The 27,978-nt window shown below is 44.5% G+C and overlaps 1 protein-coding gene across 1 annotated transcript; it reads right to left on the reverse strand.

The window, feature by feature from the left end:
• Positions 1-369: 369 nt before the first annotated feature.
• On the reverse strand, positions 370-27,841 carry ELOA (elongin A). Its single transcript, XM_066574130.1, has 11 exons — positions 27,661-27,841; positions 19,345-19,401; positions 17,579-17,691; positions 16,568-17,474; positions 12,415-12,523; positions 12,174-12,332; positions 11,024-11,121; positions 8,417-8,597; positions 4,711-4,822; positions 4,481-4,632; positions 370-1,619 (listed from the first exon to the last, which is right to left on the reverse strand). Exons 1-11 carry the CDS (start codon positions 27,730-27,732, stop codon positions 1,558-1,560), a joined length of 2,022 nt encoding a protein of 673 aa, XP_066430227.1. The 5' UTR covers positions 27,733-27,841; the 3' UTR covers positions 370-1,557.
• Between the last annotated feature and the right edge of the window lie 137 nt (positions 27,842-27,978).

The following is a 27,978-nucleotide window of genomic DNA, read 5'->3' on the forward strand; positions in this document are numbered from 1 at the left end:
CTTTAGGTCGTAGGGCGAGAGCTTACACTCTGGGACACACAAGGCTCATAATATAACTATAGTAAAAAGAAATGCCCTGAGATACATTTTTTTGTATGAAAATAGAACATATTTTATGTATTTTAAAAGCGAATATGTCAGCAAACGTCTTCTTAAAAGTTGCGAGTGGTTCCATATTGTAATTTTGAAGTTACCAGGGAAAACAAAATAAAATGTAACACTGGCCAAGAAAACCACTGTGTGCGTGTGAATTCATACACTTCCATCTCTTGCATTAAACATCTGGGTGTGAGGTACGTTACATGTACAATACAGCCCCGTGTAATCTAGTGTCAGTGTAAATTTCAGCCAAACAAGGCACACAAAATATCCAGTATTCACATTTTATTAAGAGCCAGATAAAATCATTTGCATATAAGTCTAATTAAAATTTTTAATCTTCTTGAAACCACAAAAAGGATTTTATTTACATAAAGCAAAAGCTCACATAAAAGCCTAAAGTTTATAGCCCCTGCCTCGTAGCTACAGGTAAATGTAAAGTGGAATCTGCAAAATCCACAATATACTGATTTCACAAATGACCTACACTAGAGAGCAAGTGTCTGACACCGCCATTTAATTATTAAAGAGTAGAAACGCCATCGGCAATGGTCAAAAATACTGAGAGCTGCCACATGGGAACGTATGTGTCTGGGATACCTAGTAGCCTGATTGGAAAAATTACATAACTGTCGGAGAAGTGAAATTCATGAAAACTCCATGCAGGGTAAGAATATGCTATTACAGCGATGTAAACTGCAAATTCTCAGCAACAGAAATAAATTACATATAAACTAAGACCCTAAAAGGATTTCATGAGTCTAAATTACAAGTTCAAACACACACTGAAATATAGATTCTATAGAAATCCCAGATATGAAGAAGCGGGTGTATGGAGGTTGGGACACCAATTTTATGTCACAGAACAGTTCTGCAAAATAATTCACAACAAATATTACATGACACTGCAACAGCAAAACATCAAATCCATGATAGGACAGCTAAGTACATGATATTAATTCAGGCATCCAAAGAACCGTAAATTTCCTTTCGTAGTTTCTTCCAATTTTGCCAAAAATGGAACGTTGTGCCTATTTCATTTATAGGAAATTGCACAAAAATAGTTTCCAATTTGTAATTTTATTTAAATCATTAAAAACCTGATTCTTAAATAAAAACTCTGGTAGGGTATAAAATTGCCTTAGTGTGGCATGCTGATTATTCCCCAACACGGTTTTGTGGCTTTCTAGTCTAGCGCAGCCAGGATCCATGTCTGTGACATAAAAAGACACAGTGATTCTAAGGCCCCAGGGATATAAGTCAGCGTGATAACTGGAATCCTGGATGAAAGAAACACATAGTAAAAACATGGGTATATCAGCACGTTGGGCAAAAGGAAACAGTAGGGTGAAGGGCAACACTGTATCAGGAACTGATGGGTCCATTCTGCCACTGTAGGAAGGCTTTCCAGTGCAATAATCCCTTCCCATCACAAAAAAGTTCATTCTCATTCTAATTTTATCGTCGAGAAAATCGGTTCTTGAAAGCTTTTATTGTTTTGGCCATCATTGGAGCAACCTCTGAAAGACACAAGCATAAGGCATGTTTAAAGGATGTCAAATATCTAGAAAGGAAAGATGAAAAGGCGTGGAACGTCTTGGTATTCAGAATTAAAGAGCAGCACTTTATTTCGTATCAAAAAATGGCAGAAGCAAAAACAGGACAAAAAATAGGCGACAGCTGTTTCGCGTCACATGACGCTTTATCAAACCTTTACCTTAGAAGGTTAAAAGGAGTTGTCTAGTTACCAGACAACATTGCAGCAATAGCTCCAACTCTATTAAAAGAACATACAGAGCAATACTTACACTTCCTCTGTCGTGGGAATCGAGTGCTACTGCCCTGCCAGTCTCCCGGTGATTGCAGTGGAAGATGATGTCAGCAGTCACCCAACTGCTGCAGCCACTGCATCCTGACATCAGCGTTCACATCCTAGGCGCCATGATGCCAGGAGTTTAGAACACAGACGCTGCAGCCTCAGATTGGCTGCAGTTGTCAAGGTGCCTTCTGCTGTCATCATGTTCCACAACAATCAGTGAAAGGATGGCGGTGCAGCAGTGCTGGATCCCCACGGCAGAGGACAAGTAACTATATGTATATATATATATATATACACAAAGAACATAAAGGTCAGTATTGTAAATAGGGAAGAAGAACATGCACTGACTGAATGACATCTTTCAATGGATTCAGTCCTGTAGGCACTAGCACCATCCAAAGGGCTGCAGAAGAACCTGTACTATAAGAATAGGCACTTTTGTACTAAAATGAGTTTTGTACTAGTCATAAGGGGATTTTACAAATTATGTTGCGTGAGCCAATCACTCAAATTCCCTACAAAGGCCAACATGGCCGAAACGTTGCCTGTTTTTCTGTGATGGGGGAATAAAACTTTGGATATCAATTTGCACCCTGGATGCTGCCGAAGTCTTTTTTCATTGACTCAAATTCCCTACCATTCAAGAGAGTTGTATGAAGATTTACTTTGATCACCAATCCATAAGTGATAGGTGGTAAAAATCTGATTGGTGGGGGTCTCACTGGTGAGACCCTCACTGATCCCAAGAACAGGGTCCCATGTCCCCCTGTTGTCCTCACTGCAAACGTGCTGCACCCACTTGCAGTGACATGGAGAATGAATGGAGTGGCAGTTGAGTACACGCAATTCATTTTAGTGGGTCCAACGGAATTAGCTAAGTACTAGCTCTCAGCTATCTAACAGTCCTATTGAAATGGCGTGGCACCATGGATACTTGACCGCCACTCCATTCAATTTCTTCCTCACTACACAGGATGGAGTGAGGCCTGAGTGAACAGGAGAGGGGGACACGGAACCCTGTTCGGAATTGGTGGGGGTCTCAGCAGTGCAACCCCCAAAGATCAGACTTTTATAACCTATCCTGTTGGTAGTCAATCTTGGTACAAGCCCTTCAACAGACCTAGCAGCTTTCATACCTGTGTATAGAAGACAATACATACCATATATAGAAGACAATACATACCATATATAGAAGACAAACTACTTGTAAAAGTCAAATAGAAAATGTGTCTCTGCTCAAATTACAAGCTTGTAACCAAATAAATAATTGTAATAAAAGTATTTAACCCCTTAATGACATGGCCTATTTTGGGCTTAAGGACGCAACAATGTTTGGTGGATTTTCTTCTCCGTTTATCAAAAGCCATAACTTTTTTATTTTTCCGTCGATGCAGCCATGTAAGGGCTTGTTTTTTGCGTGGCGAACTGTAGTTTTTATCGGCGTCATTTTTGGGTACATTAACTATATTGTAAAACTTTTATTATTTTTTTTATGCTAGCAGGGAGAGAAAACGCATCAATTCTGCCATAGATTTTTTTTTTTACAGCGTTAATCATTCAGCATAAATGAGACATTCCATTTCTTCTGCGGACCGGTACGGTTACAACGATACCAAAATTCTTACATTTTTCTTAGGTTTTTCCACTTTTCTGCAATAAAAACCCTTTTTTTGGAAAAAAATTTTTTTCTAAATCGCTGCATTCAAAGTCCTGTAACTTTTTTATTTTTCCATGGACAGAGCTCTGTGAGGGGTTATTTTTTGCGAGACGAGCTGTAGTTTTTACTGGTACCATTTCGGGGTACATACGGCTTTTTTGATCACTTTTATTGCATTTTTAGTGTTTTTTAGTTTTTTAGTGTTTTTTTTGCGTGCACAGTCAAAAGCATGTGCATCTTATTGTAAGCGTCGTTACGGACGCGACAATACCAAATATGTGGAGTTTTATTTTTTTTTTTACCTTTTTTTATGCTAATCTGAGAAAAAGCATAAAAAATTGGTTTTTTTACTTTTTTTTACATTTTTTTTAATTCATTTTTTTAATCTTTTTTACACTATTTGAGTCCCTCTGAGGGACTTTGACCACAGCCCTGATGATCGCTGTCATAAGGCATGGCAGAGCTACTGCTCTGCCATGCCTTATCGCTTATACAGCGATCATAGGCATAGGCAATACAGGAAGCCAGTGTCTGGCGTCCTGTTACCATGGCGACAGGCCGGGCTCTCACGATAACATCACGAGAGCCGGCCGGAGACACAGAGGGAGTCCGCTCCCTCTGTGAACTCTTTCCCTGCCACGATCTACTTAGATCGCGGCAGGGAAGGGGTTAACAGTGGGGGGCGCATCTCCGATGATCCCCCGCTGTTGCAGCGAGACGCCGGCTGTGACTGACAGCCGGCTCCCGCTGCGGGATAGCGCGGGATCATATGTGATCCCGCACTATCTCCAGGACGTAAGTTTACGTCCTGTTGCGGGAAGTACCCGCCTCCCAGGACGTAAATTTACGTCCTGCAGCGGGAATGGGTTAATGCTGTGCCATTATACAATACTGCTATTACTTACTTTTGACTTGTGGTTTACGTGGATCATGACCAGATTGGACAACACTGCTTGGTGCGGACACTGTACTGCTCGTACTCGGTCTGTCAGATGAGCGGGGCTCTTCAGGTGACGCACTGCTATAACTACTAGTGACTGGCATGAAGGGTTTAATCCTGCAATGAGAGAGATATGTCAGGGTCTGAAATTCCACCAATAACACTTGGACACAGGTTGCCCTTCTTTGATTTTACCTTGTTTTTTCACTGACAATTGCTGCTCCTGTTCCAAACTTTTCTTGCCGTCTACGTACGTCACGTGGGGGTTTCACTTCTGTATTCACAAATGCCATCTTGGCTTGTCGGACTGCCAAATAGAAATGAAGTAAAAAATACCATTTAAAATCCAATTCATGCAATGAGATAAAAAGGGGAAATATATAGCTGGAGACAGGATGACTGACATCGACTTCATAGAGTACTTAGGGCTCATTCACATGGGCGTATGTCGTCTGCGTATTACGCGCATATTTTAATACACGGTGTTAAAAGCCCATTGATTTCTATTAGAGCAATTTTCTTCCACACAATTCTAAAAAAGACTGTAGGTATAAATATATTTATAAATGATATCGTTTGAATGAGCGAATGATGTCACAGGTCGCTCGTTCGCAGTGGCAACCTGTTTATACAGGCAGACATCTTGGCTCATTCAAACAGGGAATTGTTTCGTCGCTTACATTGGCTGTATAAGTGAATGAGAACAACTGAATGAGTGCTATGTAAACTGAATGATACGTGAACAAGCCCACAATAATTTTTATTTCGGCAGAAAATGAATGACGAAAAGTGAACGATTATCGTTTGTTGTTCGGGCGTTGGCTGCGTTTAGACTGAACGATTATCGCTTACTTTCACTCATTTGAACAATAGTCTTTCCGTTTAAAAGAGCCTTATGACACTACACCTGCCTTGATTAACCACATGAGTTGCACTGATCAGTCAGACCAGCATGTAGTGTCTTAGACTACCAATACATACTAATACACAGGGTGCAGCAGGTAGTCAGAGAAGCGGAGCGGCCATCTTTGTTTCTCCAGGCACGGAGGGTCACTTTAACACAATAGCTGCTAGCTGATTTGGTTGCGGGAAGATGTCATCAGTCACTCGTTTTTCCCTGCAGCAACAGTTCTAGGGTAGATGTACTGCTGCATGTAGTAATTCAAAGCAATAGCAGCAATCCATGTAATATGTGGATGGCCCAAGTGTGCGAGAGAGAGATTACCACTGCTTGTAATCCTTTTAACAGAATTAGGCCTTATTCACAAGAGCGTATATCGGCCGGCATTTTCACGGCCGGCCGATATACGCTACCATCTGAGCTGTCTTCCCCTTCCCTCCCCGGCTCACCACCTCTCTTCTCCTCCATCTGCTTGCAATGAAAGGGGTCCAGACGGGGGTGGAGCTAAGCTCTGCCCCATCCCTCCCATTGCAGGCTATGGACAAGGGGTGGGAGCTTAGCTCCACCCCTGTCCCACCCCCTCCCATTGCAAACAGACGGAGGAGAGGAGACAGGAGGTGAGCCGACTAGGGGGAGGGAAGGGGAAGACAGCTCAGATGGTAGCGTATATTGGCCGGCGGCCGATATACGCTCGTGTAAATAAGCCTTTATTTTCATAAATTGCATAAAATAATAAAAATTCGGACTTTGATCAGCCATTTATTTATGACTTTTGTCAGTTGTCAGTCATAACCTGAAGTTTATGATATTAGTTTTTAATTAATTTTCTACTGCATCTGATGTTTGCCTGTGCATGATTGGAATTGTTCATAATGCCAGTCAAATATACAATCACTTGTCCATCAGACGGCCAGTTATAAGGGACTGCCCAAAATAGAGAAGCCTTCTTAGCATGACGTTACCTAGTTGATCAGCTGCTTCCTATAGGCCGGGCTTGTGTAGCACCTTGTGGATCAGCAGTGATTGCTAAAAGGGAAGCAGTGTGAAACCCCTCAAGCTACATGCCAAATAAATTATTATTGCATGGAGTCCATTCAAATGAACTGGTGATCATGCAATACATGGTTGTGCTGAGTCTGCCAGAGCAGGAGAGCCTTTTTTTGTAACCGCCCTTTGCTGTGGTTCATAGAGGTGAGTCCCAGGCAGAGAAACAAAGGAGGAAATGATCTATTCATAGGACCTCATTACAGGTCTGTAGAAATTCATTCACAGGGTCTAAATGAAGTTAAGTTAGTGTAAACTGTGGATCCCCCAGGGATTATTTAGACAGGCATATATCGGTGGGGTTTTCACGCCCGACCGATATACGCTGTCCCACTCTGCAAGGGGAGGAGGCGGGCCAGGCCGGGAGGAGTGCAGTGAGTCCTCCCCGTCCCTCGCCACTGCTTGCAAAGGGAGTAGGCAGGGCGGGTGGAACTTAGCTCCGCCTCTGCCCTGGCCCTCCCATTACAAGCAGTGGCGAGGGGCAATGAAAACCCGGCCGATATACGTCTGTCTGAATAAGCCCTTAGGGTGTAAAGAAGTGAAATATTGATGTAGCCATGATAGCAGGGCAGGAACCAATGTTGCTGGAAATCTACTGCTGGTACCTTACTTTTTGAGCTCTTTTCCACTGATGTCTATAGATGTTCTTATAGTCAAGCTATTTAAAATAAGAAAAATAACCCAGTGAATTTTTTAAATTCCCTGGCTCTAGTCCTAAAGTCTACAGTAATTTATCTGCTCAAGGACACAATCACACAGGCGCCCTTTTCCGTGAAGCACATGGACCCAATATAGCCAATTAGGCTATCTACACAGGCATTTTTTCACACAAAAAACTAAATAAATAAATGTAAAAATCGCAGCATGTTCTGTTCTGGTCCATATCACAGGTCAGAATTGGATACACAATGTCTACAGCCTGCAGGGCTCAGACAACACACGTGTGCTGTCTGATGCAAGGTGTGCCCAGGAAATCTCAGGCGCAACTTTCATACGCCCTTGCGAACAGGCCCTTACAGAAAGCAATTTGTATTTGCTCAACAAGGAGATCTGACTTAGGCCCAATGTCCACGGGCGGATTTTATTCATAAAATCCCCGCATGGCTCCCACACGGGAGATCTGTGCGTCTTGCTGCCCATAGGGATTCATCAGCATCCGTAGGGCAGCTAAAAGCATGTGGATAGAATTTCTTCCAAGCGTGCGGGCTGCACGCACGGGAAGAAATCGCAGCATGCTCCATTTTCCTGCAGGTCTGCCGCACAGGCGGTTCCCGCGGCTTCTATTGACGCCTATGGAAGCTGTACATATCCACAGCACACCCGCAGCTGAATTTTTGCTCTGCCACAGAACCGTGGGAAAGCAGGAATTAAAAAAATTATATATATGTGCACAGTGCATGCGCGCGGGACGCTGCCGGCATGCCGAGCACATCCGCTGGGCCAAAGAAAGAAGAACTGGCTGCGACGTAGGGGAGACCCGCAGTGTCTGGACAGGTAAGTAAGAAGAATTTTCTGGCCTCATGTCTGTGGGAAAGCAGGGACCCGCTGCGGGATTCTGCATGGAGAATCCGCGGGGGCCGGAATTTTCCTGTGGACATTAGGCCTTATAAGCGCTTGAAAGAAAGGAAAATAATCTTAGGATGAAGCAGAGTAGAAGTGCAATGTCCCAAACACTCCGACAACCTCTGTATCAGCTGTGATAAATTCATGTCATACGTAGTAATTGTGCACGTCTTTCTCTAATAGAGCAACATGGTCATTATAACATATACGTCAACACCGACAACCAGTCTAAGCTATGATGAGGTCTATAAACATAAGGCTACATGTGCTGTTGTATTAGTCCCAGACTACCTGTTACCGCACACAGTGTATGGCTTTCACCGATACGGTATATATGGCCACATGGCTGAAACTTCCTATTTCTTAGTTGTGTATTGAATCACTAAATCTTACCTTTGGGTTTGTTTGCATGTGAAGAACGGATATTCTGAGTTAACATGACGAGCCTGTGCTCCCGAGCTTCATGGAGGCGCAGATATAACTCTCTCCAAGACTCGTACTCATCTGGAGTCTCACTTCTGAAATCTCTTAGACAGTGATTCTTCCATAGTTGATCGGTGTCCTCAATTAACACCTAAAATAAAAGAAATCGTTACATTTACTGAAATTTTGAAGTCACTGAAACAGCAGGGAATCCTGCACTACATTATAAGTCCGACTTCTGATTACTAGTAAAATAATCAATGCATCTATGTTGTCCATTGTGTCTGGTGTGAGAAAAATACAAGTAAGGCCGGCTTCACACGACCGGATCACTGGCTCTAAAATCTGTATTGCGGAATCCATGGTTGGTGACAGCTTTTTTCTTCATACTTGTGGAAACTAATTGTATATTCCACAAGTAGAAGAAAAATCACAGCATGCTCTATTTTGCCTAACAACAGTGCGGGAAATACAATTTTTTTTTTTAAATGTGTACTGCGCATGACCGACCGCGAACATCTGCAGTCATCTGCAATACAGATTGTGCCGGTATGTGGGGGCGCCGGCCAGATTCAGCTACGGGTTCCAGCATACGAAATGTGGCACTCCCGTGTGCAGCCGGTCTAAGTAGGCATAGTTTGCGGTCCTCAAAGGAGAGTAACATGATCTATGCCAGTCCTGTTTCTCTACTTATGGCCATCACCAAGACCTAGTGCAAGGGAGTGGGCTAACAGATGGGATGAGTGTTCCTGTTCAGTCTCTTCACAAAGGAGGAAGACAAGTGTCAGGTCAAACAGGCTCAAAGCTTATACCAATGATGCATCTTTTTTAATAGCAAAACATTCCATATTCTGAAGACACATCACTGCAAATATGTAACTACAGATTCACTATAATCTCTGACCCATTCATTCTGGTCTTGCATATATGCCACAAGACGGGTGAATAGATGCTATAATTGCTCCGTATATTCACCAGGACCAGTTCTGTTATGTTCACATATAGAGGATTAGTTGTAGCTTTTCAGTGCAAAGTTTAAATAAAAAATCCACAACAAAATACAGTACAATGCCTGTGAATGGGCTCCCCAAACAATTCACCTATACATGCTGTGGCAAAGACCATTGCAGATTTGATGGCATGCCCAGCAAATCCTATCTGTCGCAGATTTCTTTTCCCAGATCTGCTTCAAATATTTCACTTCATCCAGCAAATGTATGTGAACATAGCCTTAGTGCTAATGCCCAGGGACAGATTATCGTTGCGGAATTCATGTCCGGACACCGCAAATACCGTAGCAATGACTGTCTATAGACATGCTGTCCTAAAAGATTCTCCCCTGCCCACGAGCGGAAACCAACTGTGATGCAGTCAATGGAAGCCGTCCGTCACGCGAAATTCCGTGCAGTGGGCACAGCGGAAGTATCGCGGGAATCTGTGTCATAACTCCACGCCGGGTAAGACAATCGCGGCGGATTGGGACAGGTGAATATAGGGTCTCTGGGGGTTGCCAGGTCTGATTCCGCTGCGAGATTTTGCAGTCAAAATCCAACCCAGCCGTGGGAATGAGGCCTCGGAGTTAGATTATGTAACTCAATTTAAACCTCCTGAATCAACCAGATTTAGCATTTGAATGGAAAAATGATTTTAAAGGGGGTTTACAGTTAAAGACAATTTTTTTCAGAATGTAAAATGATTCTGGCACTACTTACGTAGATCTGACATTTTCAGTGTTCAGATGCGCCGTTCCACTGTTTCTCCCAACAGTCACATGACCACAGGCGCTCCTGTACTCCTCAGTAAGCCCCACGAAAGGGGTGTCTGATTGCTCACTGTACATCACAGGGAGCTTTTTTTCCCTACACGCCTCCACCTACCCAGCACAGCTCATATCCGTCCGTCTCCAACTTTCTTGCAGCTCAAACTCCTCCATCATCTCAGCCCTGCCCCTCTGAGTCTACTCTATTGACACAGCCAGAACCGTTCTTGCTGCCCCACGTAATCACTCAGAACCACCATACTGCACTGACCAATCAAACCAGGAGCACTTGTGCTGTGTATATATCTATACATATATATCTATATATACACACATGCACACACCTCAGGATGTGCATGCGCTAGACCGAATGGAGTGGTGAATGACAAGCTGGAGAGAGACTGTTCCTTCAGTCATATGAGGTTGTAACATGGCGACCATTGGGGTGAGTCCAAGACCGTTACGTTGGAGGACTGGTGGTAGTTGACAAGGACAACCACTGTTCTTGCAGTGGTGCCATGGTCACGTGACTAGTTTGAGAATAAGCTAAACGGCGCATTTAAATGCCGCAGAGGTTAGCTCTATATAAGTAGTGCAGACGCTGTATTACATTAAACAAAAAATAGTTTTTACCCCTAAAAACCACTATAATGTTAGATCTTATTTCATAATGTGTTTGTGGAATTTACCCCAGTGCTGCCTTTCCTCTAGGTAATAAATTATTATTTCGCATCTTGTAACCCTTAAGCACTATACAGCTCAATCGCCTTACAATATTTAGTAAGACAATAGCAAATTAGTGAGAATGATAAACTCACATGATTATGATCCTCTATCCGGTACAACTGCTCTGGTGTGCACTTCTCCAAAACCGGCTCTAGCATCGAATAAGGGACACCTCCTACCTCATAGATTGCTGAAACGAGAAAGGAAATATTAAGAAACCAAGACTATGAAGTTAGCAAAAATAGAAATATTATATATTTAGCCAGATGTTCCCATTTAATTAGAATACATTTGTTATTATACAGCTAGGTCCAAGTGGCAGCCTGTGGGCCGTGTCAAGTGCCCCTTGTGACTTCTCAGGCATCAAATACAATGTAATCACTGAAAACCTACTTTGTCATTTTGCTGGCCAGAAGCCATATGGCATTGCTGCGACTGACAGTGGTTTAAGTAGATTCTGTGGCTTTCACCAAGCTTCACTCACACTGCTGCTGAGGAGATTAGTTCTCCACATTGTAAGTCAAAGCAATTTCCCAGGACTTAAAAGAAAATTACAGACTTCAAACGGTGTAAGAGAAAGAAGAAATGTCCAACACTGGCGCCCAGTGCCCGCTGCTTGGGACCCCGTGGGTGTTCACGTGCCATTCATTGTGCACACGACTTCTCAGCCAATAACAAGCTTCAGCAGTGATTCTTCCATGGCCCCTGTGGCCTGTGATTGGCTGAGCGGTCACATGCACAATGTACCGCCACGCGACTACCTGCCAGCTTATTCTGGGTTTGGACCAACAGGCCGAGGCTCCAGTGCTGGATAGGGATCTTCTGGAGAAGGAAAGCATACATTTTTTTCTTTACTTTAAACATTTAAATCTTTTTTAAGCCCCGGAAAATCCCTTTAAAAAAAATGGAACTAATCACAATAGTGAAAAAAACATTCTCAAATTTCTCCTTTAACAGCATAAATGAAGCCTTAATCCAATACAGTATGTCTAGATAAATCTGTCACAATTAAATGGATCAAGAACTTCAAATTGTTGAATGGAGGAATGACTGCAAAACATGTAAACATTAAAAGATGTAAAAGCGGTAACCAGAGGAAAAATACCAATACGGTTCCATTTCTTTGCACACAGAAAAAAGTCATCATTGCTTTAGTATTTCTGAAGCAGAAACGTGACTTTCTATAGAAGCAGAGACCTAAATCCACACTTTTAGGATGTCTGCTGGAAACATTATACTCACAGTCTATGTTGTTGGCCAGGACTCGGATACACTGCTGATAGAGGGACATCATCTTTGGCAAGTATGCCGATTTGGATCCAGAATACACCTGCATCTTGGAGTTTAACCTACGTCCAGTAAATCCGTTACCTTCATCTTCCTCCTGAGAGTTCAATGGAGCTAGGAAACAATAGAAAACTATTCAGTTACTGAATACTCCACCTTATTTACCATCATTCACATCTTCGTACAGGAATCTTACCTTTCCTCTTATGAGGCAAGTAGGGAACAGCTTCAATAGAAGGAAGAGGTCGATAATTTGGCTGGATAGTTGGCAATGGTATATCGGGTAGAACAGGGACTTGGTCTATCTGCACAGCAGTAATACAAAAACACTAGTTACTATACTATAGAAAAATATTACTATTTGATGATTTACAACTTTATTCAGCACTTTTAATCGTAGCCTGGATAACTCACAATACACTACAGCTCATTCATTTCAATACACCACTAATAGGGCAAATTAACGTGTTTTGTTCTAAAACGGTCTTTGTTGCCCATAGCATCCAATAACAGAACAGCTTTCATTTTTCAAAGGCAAAACATAAAATGTAAGCTGAGCTGTGATTGGTTGCTATGGGCAACAAAGACAGTTTTCATTTTAGACAGTTTTATAAATCTCACCCATAGTTTACTAATGAACTCAGCCGTGATTTCCTTATTTTTCTCTCATTAAAACACCCACCCTTGGCAGCGATCACATATCTATTTCCTAAATACATTCACATTCATCACAGACTAGCTTCTGTTGTTCATTTCCGAATGTATTGCGGTAGTGTATTGAAATTAATGGGCTGCAGTGTATACACTTATCAATATTGAAATTGCAACACCAAGAACGAAAAGTCGTAAGGTTATGCAAATTGAGGAAGTTGCCGATGTCGCTAAGATATGCAAATGATCATATTTTCAAGCACCAAGCTCCAATCTGTGGCATGTGGGAGGGGCTTCAATGGTATCAAGGCCAGATTGAAAAAGTTTTGTCAGCTAAATGAAACTTCAAAAATCAGATAGTCTTGTGGTATGATTGTGCGACGCCCCCTGATCCTCAATGTGCCAGTTGTCACCACTTGTTGTAAACTGAGAGGCACAGAGTCCTTGATCTGAGACATCTTGGTTTATCATTTCAGCAGATCACTACACTGCATGTCCCAGTGGTTGGGAGAATGAGGACGATCTCGAGTGAAGCAAGAGATATATAGAGGCGAATCGCTGCATGGACGATCGCCAGACTAGAAGAATGGTGTGTAGTGATCCATTCTCAACTGTGAGTGAAATTGGACGTCACATCCCAAGTCAGGGGCGAACAGTGCCTACACAAACCATCAGAAGGCACTTACACAGCTTTGGGCTACGAGCCAGATGACCAGCGACAAGTGTCCCACTGACCGCACACCAATGCTCTCAAAGACTAACATGGTGCAGAACAAGATGGCAACGGAGGTCTATCCTCTTCAGAGAAGAGTCCCACTCTTGTCTCAGACACCATGATACCTGGAGATTGGTGTGGAGACCACATGGACAACGTCTTGAAGAGGCCTTCATGACTTATCACACTGGTCCTACGTACTCCAAGGATTTGTGTGCAGTGGTATAATGTACGGTAGCCGGAGCCCTCTAGTCCTCATTCCAGGTCCACTAACAGCTCAGCGTTATGATGATTTGGTCATGGTACCAGTGGTACGCCCATTTCTCCGAAGTGTTCCAGGAGCCATTTCTCAGCATGACAACATTAGACCCCTTGTTCTTGTGTAACTGTGAGCAGCATGCATGGCCTAAACGTCCTGCCATGGTCTGCAGAGTTTTCAGACTTGTCTCCCATTGAGCACGTCTGGGACTTCATTGGTCAGCAATTGCAAAGAAAGCTTCCAGCAGTGCATCTTGATGACTTGTGTGCCGAAGTGTATTCAGTGTGGTAGAAAATTCCTCAAACAACCATTATTAATCTGATTGATTGCATGCCAAGGTGTGCAAGTGCATTTATTTCTGCATGTGACACTCATATTCGATACTGAATAAATCGAGATGTTTCGAATACTTTGTTTCCAGTTCATAATTTCATAATTTGCAGTTCCTGTGATTTTCCTCCTTGGTGTTGCAATTTCAACGTTGAGGATTGTATATGTATCACAGAAATGACTCCCTCTTAGGCCCCCTGCACACGGGCGTAAATTTCACAGCGGGAATTCCCACAGAATTTCCGCCCGTGGCTGCTGCCATAGGATTGCATTAGAAAACGCAATCCTAGGCAGACGGACGCGATTTGTCCGCGTGTGAAAACAAATCGGGCATGTCCTATTTTTGTGTGGGTCACGCAGAGGCCCGCACAGAAATGTCAGTGGTGACGGGCCAGCTCTTCTCTGTGCATGCGCCGGCAGCCGGCGCATAGCAGAGAATGCAGACGCCGGGAGCGGGTGAGCCGTAGGCCTCTGCAGGGGCACGGGTCCACATCCCGCTGCGAGAATTCTCGAGGCGGAATCCGACCCAGCTGTCTGCAGGCGGCCTTACAATTGGAATTCATGTCATTAGTGCAGGACAGCAGTTGGGAAGCAAGTATCACCTTAACTGCCCCCACAGTGTCGTCAGCTGAAAACAGACTGAATATAGTTAACTATCTACATTACATATATACAGGAATAGCGAGCACACTTGCTTTTCACGCAGGCGTACTCAATCAGTATAGCAAAGCAATGACAAGAACATTCACACACAGAAATGTGTTTCCTACAGTTCACCTCTCTACTGCTCAGAAACACACCAGGACCTGCATCCAAAGAACATTTTAGCATAGAAGTATTAATCATTTTTGACGTAATAGTGGTGTTTTCTTTTTCTTAACCCCTTGAGTGGCAGGTTTCCTACCACCCTGTCGTGCCCACCAGGGCAGGTTTTTTAAAATGGTCTAATCATTGAATTTCAACTAATTTTGCAGTTGCGTCTCAAGAGCCATAACTTTTTCATTTTTCCATTGACATGGCCATATAAGGGCTTGTTTTTTGCGGGACAAGTTGTGATTTTTTAAACAGGGGGGAGGAAAAAAAGAAATGGGGAAAAAAGAAAAAAAGAGGCCATGTCATTAAGGGGTTAAATAATGTATTAACTTCCTTCTCTGGGTCATTACGACGCACATGGATACCACATGTGTGATTGTATTTTTGATTTTTTACAAAGTAAAGGGAGACAAGTGTTTTTTTTATTTTTTTAATAATTTTGTTACTTTTTTTTGTTTAAATTTTTTAAAAATTTTTTATTTTTTTTTGTCCCTTTAGGGGACTTCCACAGGGACCCATCAGGACCCCTGATCACATTCCAGGGGTCCGATGGTGACAGCCCTTTACATGCTGCAGTGACAGCCCTTTACATGCTGCAGTCACATAGACTGCAGCATGTAAAGGGTTAACACAGCAGAGAGCGGAGGTTTTCTCTGATCTCTGCTGTAAGAGCAGGTACTTAGCTGTCCTCTGACAGCTAACAACCAGCTCTCCCTGCCACAGAGACCATCGGCTTGCTTCTGACAAGCCGATGGTCTCTATGGCAACCTGTAAACAAAGCAGGACATTGCCCATGTCGGCAATATCTTCTGCTGGTTTTTCAAAGCCCTTGCTTTGTTCTCTGTGGGACTGTGCAGGCAGAGCACACTGTCACAGCTTGTGGCATTGTGCTCTGCAGCTCCCATAGTGATACACAGCCCGGAAATCTTCCGGGCTATGTTGCTATGAGCAGTGCAGCTCGTCACGGAACTTTTCCGGGCGTGCCACTCAAGGGGTTAAAGGGGTTGCCTCACAGTATGAATGCCTGCCTATATGCCCTGTTGAGACATATAGACTTTATGGGAGGTGGTTCACACTCAGGACCCCTCTCTATGTACCACATAGACCACCCAATCTGTAACAACAGCTGCCACTCTAACTGATACCAATCAGCTGATTGTTCTCCTGCTGACAGCGCTGCAAATACCCAAATAATTACAAGCGCAGCTCTCAATGAAATCAGTAGGAGCCATGCCTGCAGTGACAAGTGCCGGCCACTACACGAGGTCGCAGCAACTGCTTCCGCTCCGACCCCTGTGTATTTGCAGCCCTGTCAGCGGGCGAACAATTAGCTGATCAATCGAGGTCCCAAGTGGCGGACCCTGGCTGATCAACTATTGATGAGCCATTCTGAAGGTCATCAGGCTCTGTTTTAGGATGGATCCAAATGGGCGCCGACAAGAGTCGTTTAATTTACCTGGGCCAATGGGGATTCTTGACAGCAAGAGCAATGCTCCATCAGAAATACCTGAAAGCTTGTAGTAATGTGAATAGAACTCAATGCAACAATGCTGTACAGTATAAACGTTTACTATGTCTGACCTTAGGCTCTTTCTTTTCCTTTTTCTCAGGCGCTTGCCGTTTTGCTTTGCTTTTTTGTTTATGTTCTGCTTTACTCTCGCTCTGCTTCTTGGTGCTCTTCTCCGGTGCTGAAGATGTTGGCTTCACAATTGGTTTCTTCTTCTTCTTAATGTTCCGGGGCTGGTCGTAGCTGAGATAGGATTCAAAAGACATTGTTGGCTGCTCAAATTCATCTTCATCATGTTCAGGTTCTGCAGGTGGGAGCGAGATCTTAATAGATTTCCTCTCATGTGTTCCTGAGTCACTTGGTTGGGTTTTGCTCTTAGTTTTATCTGATTTATTCTTGGTTGCCAGAGTTTTTTCTGAAACCTTTCCCTTCTCAACAGTCTCCAAACCTACTTTGTGTTTATCAGGTTTTGATTTCTCCTGATATTTTAGCACTTTTGCATTTAAAACATCATCTGTTTGACTCTTTGAAACACTATGCCTATTCTTTTCCTTTTTATGAGAACGCTCTTTGATTTCTGGAGATGGCAACTTCTCTCGGCTACTTCCTGCATGGGATGGAAAGTCTCTTTGTGGTTCCTTTGTGGCTAATTTCTCCTTCTTCTTCTCTGGGTTGAGATTCTTCATCTCTGACCTGTGTTTTTCTTTGTGTGAAGATTTGTGCTCTTGATTTTCCTTGTGGAAGGTTTCATCTCTGGACATACTTGGAGGACTGTAAGTGAGTTCAGGGGAATATTCCCCCCCATCATCAAAATCTTCGTGGTCTGAATATTGTTGCCAAGGGTCTTTTCCTGGTTCACTGTGGGAAATATACCTTTCGTCACTTTCATCTTCATATTCATCATCTTCTACGGGGGATGGAGATCGTGGTCTCTTACGTGAACTGCTTTTACTGTGTTCACGTTCTTCTGGTTCTGCAGATCTACATGAGAAATGGAAAGAGTCAGGAGCATATTGATGAAGCAGTTTGGTACATGTAGAATTTTGTGGATATTGAGTAAGAAAAGCATTGAAAAATGTATTTACCTTGGAATCTCCTGTGGTACTAGTTTTTTCCACTGTGCAACCAAGTTCTTTGCGAGATCTCCCACTAGTTCATGCTTTCGTAGTCCATTTACAGTCTTACCGATGCCAGTGTCCTACATAAGGCACCATAGAATATGCACGTTAAATTAGCACTTATACACGTCAGTTTGTACACATATACATAAACTAGCTGAAGTTTTATTTACAGGGATTCTTCTGGCTCATGCGAATAAAGCTCATCATTGTATAAGCAAATGTCAGTTAATGGAAGCATGAAATCCTATTGAGAGGTGCACTCCCCTTAATATATTTGGTGCATTACTGGCCACTTGTGCACCAAAAAGTCAAATGTACGTCAACTATGAGCTGGGATAAATTTATCATTTAAACCAGTTTTCGTATAAATTACAGTAACGGCTCCTGCCCATGAATAGATATTTGCTGCGGAATCCGTGGAGGGTGTCTGCAAATAGCGCCCATAGCATGCTATGGGAAGTTTATTCTTCCTGCACACTTGCAGAAACCAATTGTGGTTTCCTCAAGCGGAGAAAAAATTGCAGCATGCTCCATTTTTTGCGGATTCCGCGTGGCCTGCTTTCATTAAAGTCAATGAAAACCGTCCAATTCGCAGCCCTTCCTCAATGTAATTACGGAAAGGTTGCGTATTCCACAGGATGACGCAGGAAAAAAGTTTTAAAAAGTTGTACTGTGCCTGTCTGATGGCTCGCTGTGTGGACCATCCACAGTACACATCAAAAGAGAAGACTGCAAGTACGCGTGGGCACCACTGCTGGCAGAGCCGGATTCCGCATGCGGAACCCTGCTCTGCCGTGTGCAGGGGGCCTAAATCTGTCAGTCCATGAGTAACCTTGCTCCAATGAATAGTAAAAAAGGGCAAAAATACTGATGTTTTCACACAAACATGTTACTTTTAAACCAGAATTGTGGTGCAAGGCCCCTCTTAATATCCCCATAATCATATTATTACATTGCATAGGTTCTTTACACTGTTATAAAGCTTTATTCCTATAAGATCAAGAACCTGTTACACACACTGCATTTTTAGGAAAAACCCCATGCTTTTTGGGACATTTTTTTATGCAAAAAAATTTGCAGGTACATACCATAGCTGCACATTAATAGAGAAATATTAAGTCTGCTAGAAACAGAAAAAACTGCAGGTTTTTGGTGGAACTTTTTTGCAAATGTCTTTTTTATAGCATATATGGCGTTTTTTTGCAAATGGAACAGGCTGTGGGTTTGACGGTTTTTTTCCAGGTGTCTTTCCACATGCTTATTTATAGGGAAAAAAACACCATAAAAAATGTGTGAACAAAAATATAAAAAAAAAAACCCACAAAAAAGCTGGTAAAAAAGCCCTCATGAATTTCATGCCACGTTTTACAAGCGCAAAATAGGCACGACAAAAGGTGTATCAATGAAGCCTAGTTCAGGTTAACACATTGTTAATAGCACTGTCTAAAGTTCTTCTCAGGAGTTACAGCAAGATTTCCATCCTTTTTGACAGCAGACAGCATGCATCACTATTTGCGCTGTCAGAAACTATGGGAACCTTGATGGAACCCCAACTGAACCCATTATTAGTGGGGTCACTCTGTCCTATTTCTATCTGTTTTGCACCAAATCTGGCACAATGTTGTGACTTCTCTAAACAGAATCCATGATGCAAATGTGATCAGGCCAAACTATATAGTCAGTCAATGTGTGAAAGTGTGCAAGTTAATAACCATTAAAAAAAAACTTACCACCAAGATATCAACAGTAATTGGCAACTCAGATAACCTCTTCAATGTCTTCAAAAGCTGTAAAAAAACAAACAAACAAAAAAAGTATATAAAAAGCCAACAGGTCCAATCACTGGAGCTCACAATTCATAACTTATGACTTGAGGTAATAGTAACAATTTCTAAGTATGTCAATTTATCAACTAATATGTATAATGCTGGGTTTCCACGGGACGGTTTCACCGTGGAAATCTCAGTTTTGCTGCAGCAGGATAAGCAGAGCTTAAAAACCTGCGTCACTTAGCTGCGGGTTTTGGAGCTGCTTCACTGCATGCTTTTCCGTTGCGGCCGACTTTCCCATAGAGAGGAGCAAGACCACAAAAAAATAACAAAAAATTGACATGCTGCGTCCTGGCAATCTGCGCTGCAGCACCGGCTAATGCCGGCTTTGCCGTGACGGAATGTCTACGTGTGGACGAGATTTTTGACAAATCTCGTCCACATGGCTGGCTAATCCCAGGATTAGCAGCCGCGAAATTCCGCAGGGAAATTCTGAGGGAAATCTACCCTGTGTGAACCCAGCCTAAAACGGTCACTCAGTGTACATAAAGGAGGTACTGGTGTAATATGTCTCCACCGGAAGTATGGATGGAGATATGGGTTGGCCGGGCTGAGTTACAGGGGATAGGCAGGTCACTCCCACAGCTGTGGATTGGCTGATTCCCCACACACAGCTCCCTAGACACACATGTACCAGCTCTCCCCTCTGACAGCTCACACATCTCCTCGCCCTCCTGCTCCTCCTACTACAGCCATCTCCACTCCTGGCGCTGCTGTCACTATCCCCCGCCGGGCTCCCATCTCATCTCCTGGCGCTGCTGTACCAATCCCGCTGTCACTCTCCGCAAGTAACAGTGGGGAGGGGACACAGCAGAGACCAGGAGCCATCAGCATCTAGGAGCGTTACCTCCAGCTTTGCCCGGTCTGAGTTCATATCCACTGCAGTACCTGAGTGCTTTGTAGGATGCCCCATGGTAACAGCATGCTGGTCACTGCTAATTGCCGTGGTAGATTTGGCAAGTCTAGGTGCAGAACAGGAACTAGCAGTGATCTGCGTGTTACCACGCATCACCTGCAGCACATACGGACATGCTAGCAGTGGTTGGCACCAAAGCACCTGGCTCCATGTGTCTCTACTACAAGACCACAGACCGAACCAGCCAGATCAGACAATGGCAGCCGAGTCTATCCAAGAGCAAGGAGGACTGGCGCACAAAACACAGCTTCAGGGTTACCGTAGAAGGCAGCAACCCATATGAGACTGTGAGCAGATGGCAGGAAGACGTGCTACATCACACTAAGGCCTTCTTCACACGAGCATACAAGTATTTACACGCGCATGGGCGGAGCGAACAATGCTTATGTACGTGCATCTGTGTATATTACTGTACATCTTGCGCCCACAAGATAGGTTCATTTGAGTGCAGCAAACAAAATCACACCGATTTAAATGGCTAATTAGTCTATTGAGTTCCAGATATGTTCTTTTTCCAAAGGAATTACTCAGCATATCACACACTTCCTAGGGTATTGCACACACATTTGAACACCCCCATTGACTTCTATGGGAATCTTTGTTGCTCAAATCCGCAGGAAAATCGAGCATGCTGGATTTTTTTTTTTTTTTGCGCGCGACTGAAATGTGCGGGAAAAGTACACGCATGTGAACGAACCCTATTAGAATCCATTGGTTCTATTCTCGTGTGCACGTAAATTTTCTGCATGCAAATACGCCTGTGTGATGCCAGCCTTAGGCCACTCTCACACAAGCACATGGAAAACCGCTGCGCTCTTTACAGCGTTTTACGGTGTGCAGAGCTGCGTTTTTGTGAGCATTTGCCTGTATTTTTACTCCGCCTTTTTGCGCAGTAACAACGCAATCAAGCTGATAACGTCACAACTTTTTTTTCTTCCCGGTGGCATAATAACCTGCATAAAAAATGTAATATGACACATGCAATTGTGTATTTACTGCGTTTTTTTACGTACATAATTTATTTCAATGGATGGTTTGGTGCGTGAAATACTTACTAAACCGCCGAAAATAGAATATGCTGCGTGTGATTCTGCGAGCATATAAAATGCTAGTGCCATTGGTTTGAAATAAATTTGTGTGAGAGTGGCCTTAGACTAATATCACATGGTCATGTGTGATATCGCGCTCACCAACATGCGATGTCCCCAAGGTGACGCGCTTTGTGTTAAAACAGCAATTGACAAGTGTTCCCCATTGTTGCGGTGGAGGATCGTGGAGTATTTACCATTGTCTTCAATGGTAAACCTCTCATTGCACCTGCATGTACCTCGCATGCACGCGATGCTGTGCTGGCCCCATTGCGATGCAGGAAAAATAAAAATTCAATGGGGTTCATATTCGTGGGAGATTTGTGTGTCTTGGCCGTGTGAAGATGGCCTTGCGGTATTATTCAGAAATAATGGTCATGTCATGTTTTTTTTTTACCATGATGACTGCAAAACAACAGTTGTAGCCAACTACTTAATAGACCTTTCACACAGCCATATTCCGTATTTTGAACCTACCCCTGGTTTGGGATACCGCATGCCTATGGATGTAATACAGCTCTTTGTATGTTTAAAGTCAAGGGACTTAAAGTGAAGTGCATTGCCCCCAGGGACGAGCGAGCCTGGCCTTATACGTCACTTGTGGTTTTGTTACTGGCAGGCCTCGTAGTGTCCCTCCCTCTTTCTAGTATAAAAATGACATCCTTCACTTCTTCAAAAGTAGCGGCAGCCATAGCATACCCCCCCCTCCAAACATGTCCATTAGACCCAGCAGATCCCTCCCAACTGCACAGGATTACCATCAGATACCCCCTTCTCGCCAGTAATCCCACTATCACTACTACTTTCTAAGCAGTTACAAGATTCCCACTAGCCCCCCTCCTTCATCCAAAGTTATCACAGCAAAATCTTGCCTTTGTGTGTGTGTGTGTGTGTGTGTGTGTGTGTGTGTGTGTGTGTGTGTGTGTGTGTGTGTGTGTGTGTGTGTGTGTGTGTGTGTGTGTGTGTGTGTGTGTGTGTGTGTGTGTGTGTGTGTGTGTGTGTGTGTGTACACACACACACACACCCAATACCCTTCCATATGAAATCTTAAGCATATGGATGACATCACCTGAATAATAAAGTCGATGATGTGAACGGCATTGAAGAAATCCATATGCTTACAACGTTTTCTGCCTATGTAGTCATATATATAAACTGTAGAAACCTATGTTAGGAGAAATACAGCTCCCTGTGACGTCTAGAGGGCAATCAGACTCCTCTGGCTTGTAGAGAGAACCGGAGCGCCGTGGTCATGTGACCAGCGCTGAAACTAGTGGGACAGAACACTTGATGACCTGAGCAGCCATGTCCGTCTAAGTAGACTCCACAATCCATTTACAACAAATGTAAAGCTGTTTTTGACCAGAAAACCCCTCAGGCTGCGTCACACGGGGCAGAAATGCGACGGAATTTCTATGCAAACCCTCCGCACGGAAATTCGGCATGCATTTTTAAAACTGGAACAAAGCAGTTAAGTGGACAAGATCTGCAAAACTCTTGGTCACGCACTGCTGACGGTCTGCTGCGGATACGCTGCGCAGAAACTGACAGGCGGTGCGGAATTCAAATCTGCGTCATGGCAATTTTGGCGCCGTTTCTGCTGCGGACTTTTTTCTCTCTGTGGGGAGAGATTTCCACAGAGGAATACAGGCTGAAAATCCACTTCAAGACCCGAGCCACAGGGCAGGGGTTTTAAAGTAGCCTTTCCACTGCAGACATTACGCACATTGCAAAAAGATAAGAGCACGCTGCGATTTTTTTATTCTCTCAACATCACATCAGTGAAAACATCACTAATGGGAAGGAAACCATTGTAAATCACTGGTTTCTTAATCTGCTTTTATACTATTGCCGTGTGAAACCGCCCTAAGGCTAACGTCACACAGGTGAGCGTGACATGGGGCCGTGAAACAGGGCCCAATTTCATGCTCGCCAACATGCATTTTTCCTCAGAACCACCTTGCGTAACTTCAGGGAAGGATCGCAGAGTTTCTCCCATTGTTTTTATTGTTTGACTCCTTGTCAAATCCACATGCCATTATTTCCTATGGGCACCCCCGCTATAGTCTATATGTGCTTAAACAATGCGCACTGTAGATTTCAGACCTGCGTGTGGGGGAAGCAAATAAAGAAAAAAGTGACAGGTCAATTTTTGACCCGGATTCCGTGCAGAATCTCTATTTGGAATTCCGTATGCAGATCTACCCATTGCAAAGGGATAAATCCATGTGCAGAACCACATGCAAAAAAAAGGAAAAGAGGGGAGAAGTAGGGGAGGATTACCACCTACCATGTTTGCAACACACCGATTAAACGCTGTACTAAGCGGCCAATCATTTCAATGGGATTCTCAGACAAGCGCTAAAGTTTCTAACTCCGCATTATCTGAGCGCTGTCCGTTCTATTCTCGGGCATTTAAGCCTTTTTAAACACAAATTAAACTGAATGGGGAGCATTTTCAACTCTGTCAGAAGCGCAGTAGAGCGCTGTGTACAATGTTTTACCGCGGTTTTGAATGCAGCGTTCAATGCCACCGGGAGGAAAAGTAGTGATGTCCTCGGCTTGCTTTACCTGCGTTAGGCCCAATGCCCATGGATGGATTTTTGATGCAGAATTTGCGGCCAGACGCCCGCTGCAAATTCCACAGCAGTGTCCGTCCATAGACATGCTATAGTAGGAGATTATTCCATGCCCACTAGCGGAAATCAACTGTGCTTTTCCGCTCGCGGGAAAAAAAAAAAAATCACAGCATGATCTATTTGGTGCGGGAAATCGCGTAGACGGCTTCAATTGCAGTTAATGCAAGCTGTCCCAATCCGCAGCGATTCCAAAATGTTAATTTTGAAATCGCCGTGGATCCTCACCATCGTCAGCGTGTCATGATCTGCACTGCACATGGGTACAGTTGTATTATGTCACCACGGGAAGTTAGGGGTGAGAACATAATACAGCAATAATGTAAGCCTAACACTGAAAATAACCCTAACCCCCCCATCCAAGCACAAACTCCTTCCATGCTGCTCTCGGCCTCAGAGCTGTGCTGCCCACACAGCAGACAATTGGGAGCTAGCGGCATGACAGGGGTATTCCTCTTTCTAAGGCCTGTCAAATCCCTAGCTTCCGGTGGCATCAAGATACAACAGCACCCGACACATGCGCGCCGGCAAAGACACCTGCAGTTGATCCGGACAGGTGAGTATGGGTCGGATTCTGCTGCGAGATTTCTCAGTCGGTATCCGACCCAGACGTGGGCACGAGGCCTTAATAGCTCACATTGAACGCTGCGTTTGTACTATCGCCTGTGTGAGAGGGGCCTAAGGAAATAGGGAATGCAGAACCCCAGCAATATCTCCTAAGCTTATGACACAAAACTTCTTTTTAACTCTGAAGTGTCCTGAAAAGACAACCAGCGAAGTCAAGTGCAAGAGGTCTTAAAAGATTCAGCTGAGTCCTTGGCCACTAATTCTTCCACACACATGATGATTCATTTCTTGAATGAATTCCACCCCAGAGGACAGATGGGTACTCTGCCAATACTGAGGGATCACGTCCCTCACAGCTGCTTAAAAAAACAAACCTAAGGCTGCCTGTCCACGGGCGACAATCCGGCTGCGGGTAACGCAGTGAACGCTTTCCATAGCGATGCTATGAAAAGCGCAGCCTCCTGTTCACGAGCGGAGAATCATAGTGATTCTCCGCTCGTGGGATTCAAATCACTGTATGTCGTGATTCTCCACGGTGAGCCTGTCAGATAGGCTGACTGCAGACAACGGACAGTTCTCTCCCCCTGCTCCCCGCTGGCAGAATATCGCTAGCGATATTCCGTCACGGCCATGGACAGGGGGCCTAAGGCACACAAATCTAACACTATTATGAATGCCATTCTTTTAAATGGGGTGATACACATGAGCGATATTTACTCCCATCACGGTGCAGGGAAGAAACTCAGCATATCCTATCTTTTGGCATTTCCTTGCCCATTGTTTTCAATGGTGTCGGCGAAAGCATTGATTCTCATCCGACGTGCCCGAAAGTTCGATGTTGGGTTTCCCATTGAAAACAGTGGGAAGGACTTGCCAATCATTTGGCGCGGCTGAAAGTATGTGGTTTTCGCATACATACAGAAGACTGTTGCAGAAAAGACTGAAGGTCCGGGCACTCCCGCCAAACCTGAAGCACACAGCGCCAACAAGGATCCTGCACAAACTGAAAGATGCGGAGACTGAGGTTTGGATGCCAGTACCACCTAGGGAGGAGGTTGTAGCTTTCTTCTTGCCCCGCACACACCATTGCCATCATGTGACCGCACAAAAGCCTAGTCAGAGGTGGAAGTGGACAGTAACCAGGTGAGGGAGGGGTGGCCGAGGTGTCACCTATAGCAGGATCAGGTAAATAGTTTGCTATTTTATGCTAATGGAGGCTGATTTTACAATGAGGAGTGGTAAATAGTAGTAGATACCAGGGCTGCCTTTCAGACTAGCTTCTCTCATAACTGGGATGGTATTGTAGAACAACAGGAATTACTATATGTGCAGCCGTACACAGAGGGTAGGGGGTGCGGGGAACACAACATATACCAATGCAGGGTGCATGACACCAGTTTGGGGTTTACATGTAAGTACTGATCTAATATAAACAGCCTGCAGGCTTCTTCTTGCCTCACACTTTGACCCCTTTGCGTGACCCTCTGTGGATGATTTTGGTGTCATTAGATTTGTGACATCCTCACCACCGCCGCAGAACCATAAAACTTGAGTTTGCTACATTGAGTGACCCATCAGGCCAGGGCAAAGTTCCTATGCTAAATCTAGCAGCGCTGCTGTGCTTCAGCCAACACCACTGCTAGGGAGAGTCAGGGCTCCTTCACACTGGTGAGGGCGATATTGTGAATCACACCCCGATATCACCCACACCATCCATGTAGAAACCCTTGGATGCCAGGCGTCTTCACGTGGAATCAGCCTGGCATCTCTGCGGGGCTAAAGGAAACCCCCAGTGCGGCTGGCACAGCTGCAGCAGGGGATTGTCATATTCTTTGATTGTTTTCAATGGGGCCAGTGCTGCTGCCAGTCCCACTGAGGGCAATAGGGGATATCACAAATAGAAAGGACGTGCCACGATTTGTTCCCTTCATAGCATGTGAATGAACCTATTATATGTTCGCATAGCGATTGCATCAATCTGGATACACACAAATCATGCATATTTTGCACATAAGATGTGACTATGTAGGAGCAGTCCATTCGCTTTGGGGATCCACTTACTGCACAGGGGCAGACTACGGTCCGTCTGCGGGCATTAATGAATTAGAATATTCCTCTCCGTCCTCATATATGCGCAGTATGGGGGTCCCTTCTATGACTGAGAAGCTGCCGCTCTCGCTAGCGGACTTTACGTGTATTAAATTAAAAGCCGCGGCGTAATACTATACTGTCAGCTGCCCTCTAGGAGTCTCAGGTGCGCAGTCAGCGCCTCCCATAGTAAAAGGGGCGGCCTGTGATAGGAAGACCCCTGTAACACTAAGTCACATTCATAGCGCCGTCCGTGAGAGTTTCCTCTACAGGAGAGTAAGCATCTCAGAGGAAAAATCTTGGAAATTAACCCAAGATGGGGATGGAAAAGTAATTACACGGTACGAAAGTCGGCACAAAGTTCATCATAACCGTGTCGTTTGTGAAAATCAACATTTCTACACGAGAGCAGCAGCGCCTTCTGATTTAATACCCATCCTGAATGCCCATCTATAAATGGCAACCACTGTACACAAATACAGCGACTGACACTAAAGGCTGGTAGCGCAATTCACGAGAAAGCAGAAACGCATCATTGATCACGGCAACAATTAGTTGCCATTGTTGGTCAAGTTATATGGGACTCATCACCCTATGGCAATGCGCTGAATAAGCCCTCCTACGTGAAATCTGGAGAGCAGATCACCCGTCCAGGAATCACAACAGTTGCAGCCTTACTGAGCATGGACACAGGCAGCGCTCATGCCACTCACTCCTCCGCAGGCAGCACGGGGTTAATGAGAGCAGGCACAGCGCAGGGTTCTGCAGAGCTGGCACATACCAGGAGGGCACTGCATGCTGCTGGGGTAGACATATGGCGGGGGTCCTGCCGGGCACGGGCAGCTCCATACACCGGGGCATAGGCAGCGCTCCAGCAGGACGCCCCCCTGCCGCGGCAAGCACAGGGTCATTACTACTCTACCTTCTTGGGCTCAGCTCCGGGCGAGAGTCTGGACTGCAGCTTCTCCACAACTTCCACCACGGAGTCTGCCATCTTTAGCACTGGCAGCTGGGAGACCGGAAGACTCCTCTACTTTCCTTCGAGAGAGGATTCGCCATCACAATCCGGCCTGAAGGAAGCGGATACTAATAGTGACGCGCGGCTGCCGCGGCCTTCTTAAGTACTGGCAACCCCCTGCTCGACGTCACTTCCTGTGTGCTGCCAGTAACCTGAAGTGGGCGTGTCCCTCAGATAGTGCTGTGTACGCTCGGCTCTCAGCTGTGACTGCTCCCATTGCAC

This window comes from Eleutherodactylus coqui, chromosome 1 (genome assembly GCF_035609145.1).
Source record: "Eleutherodactylus coqui strain aEleCoq1 chromosome 1, aEleCoq1.hap1, whole genome shotgun sequence".
Classification (NCBI taxonomy): domain Eukaryota; kingdom Metazoa; phylum Chordata; class Amphibia; order Anura; family Eleutherodactylidae; genus Eleutherodactylus; species Eleutherodactylus coqui.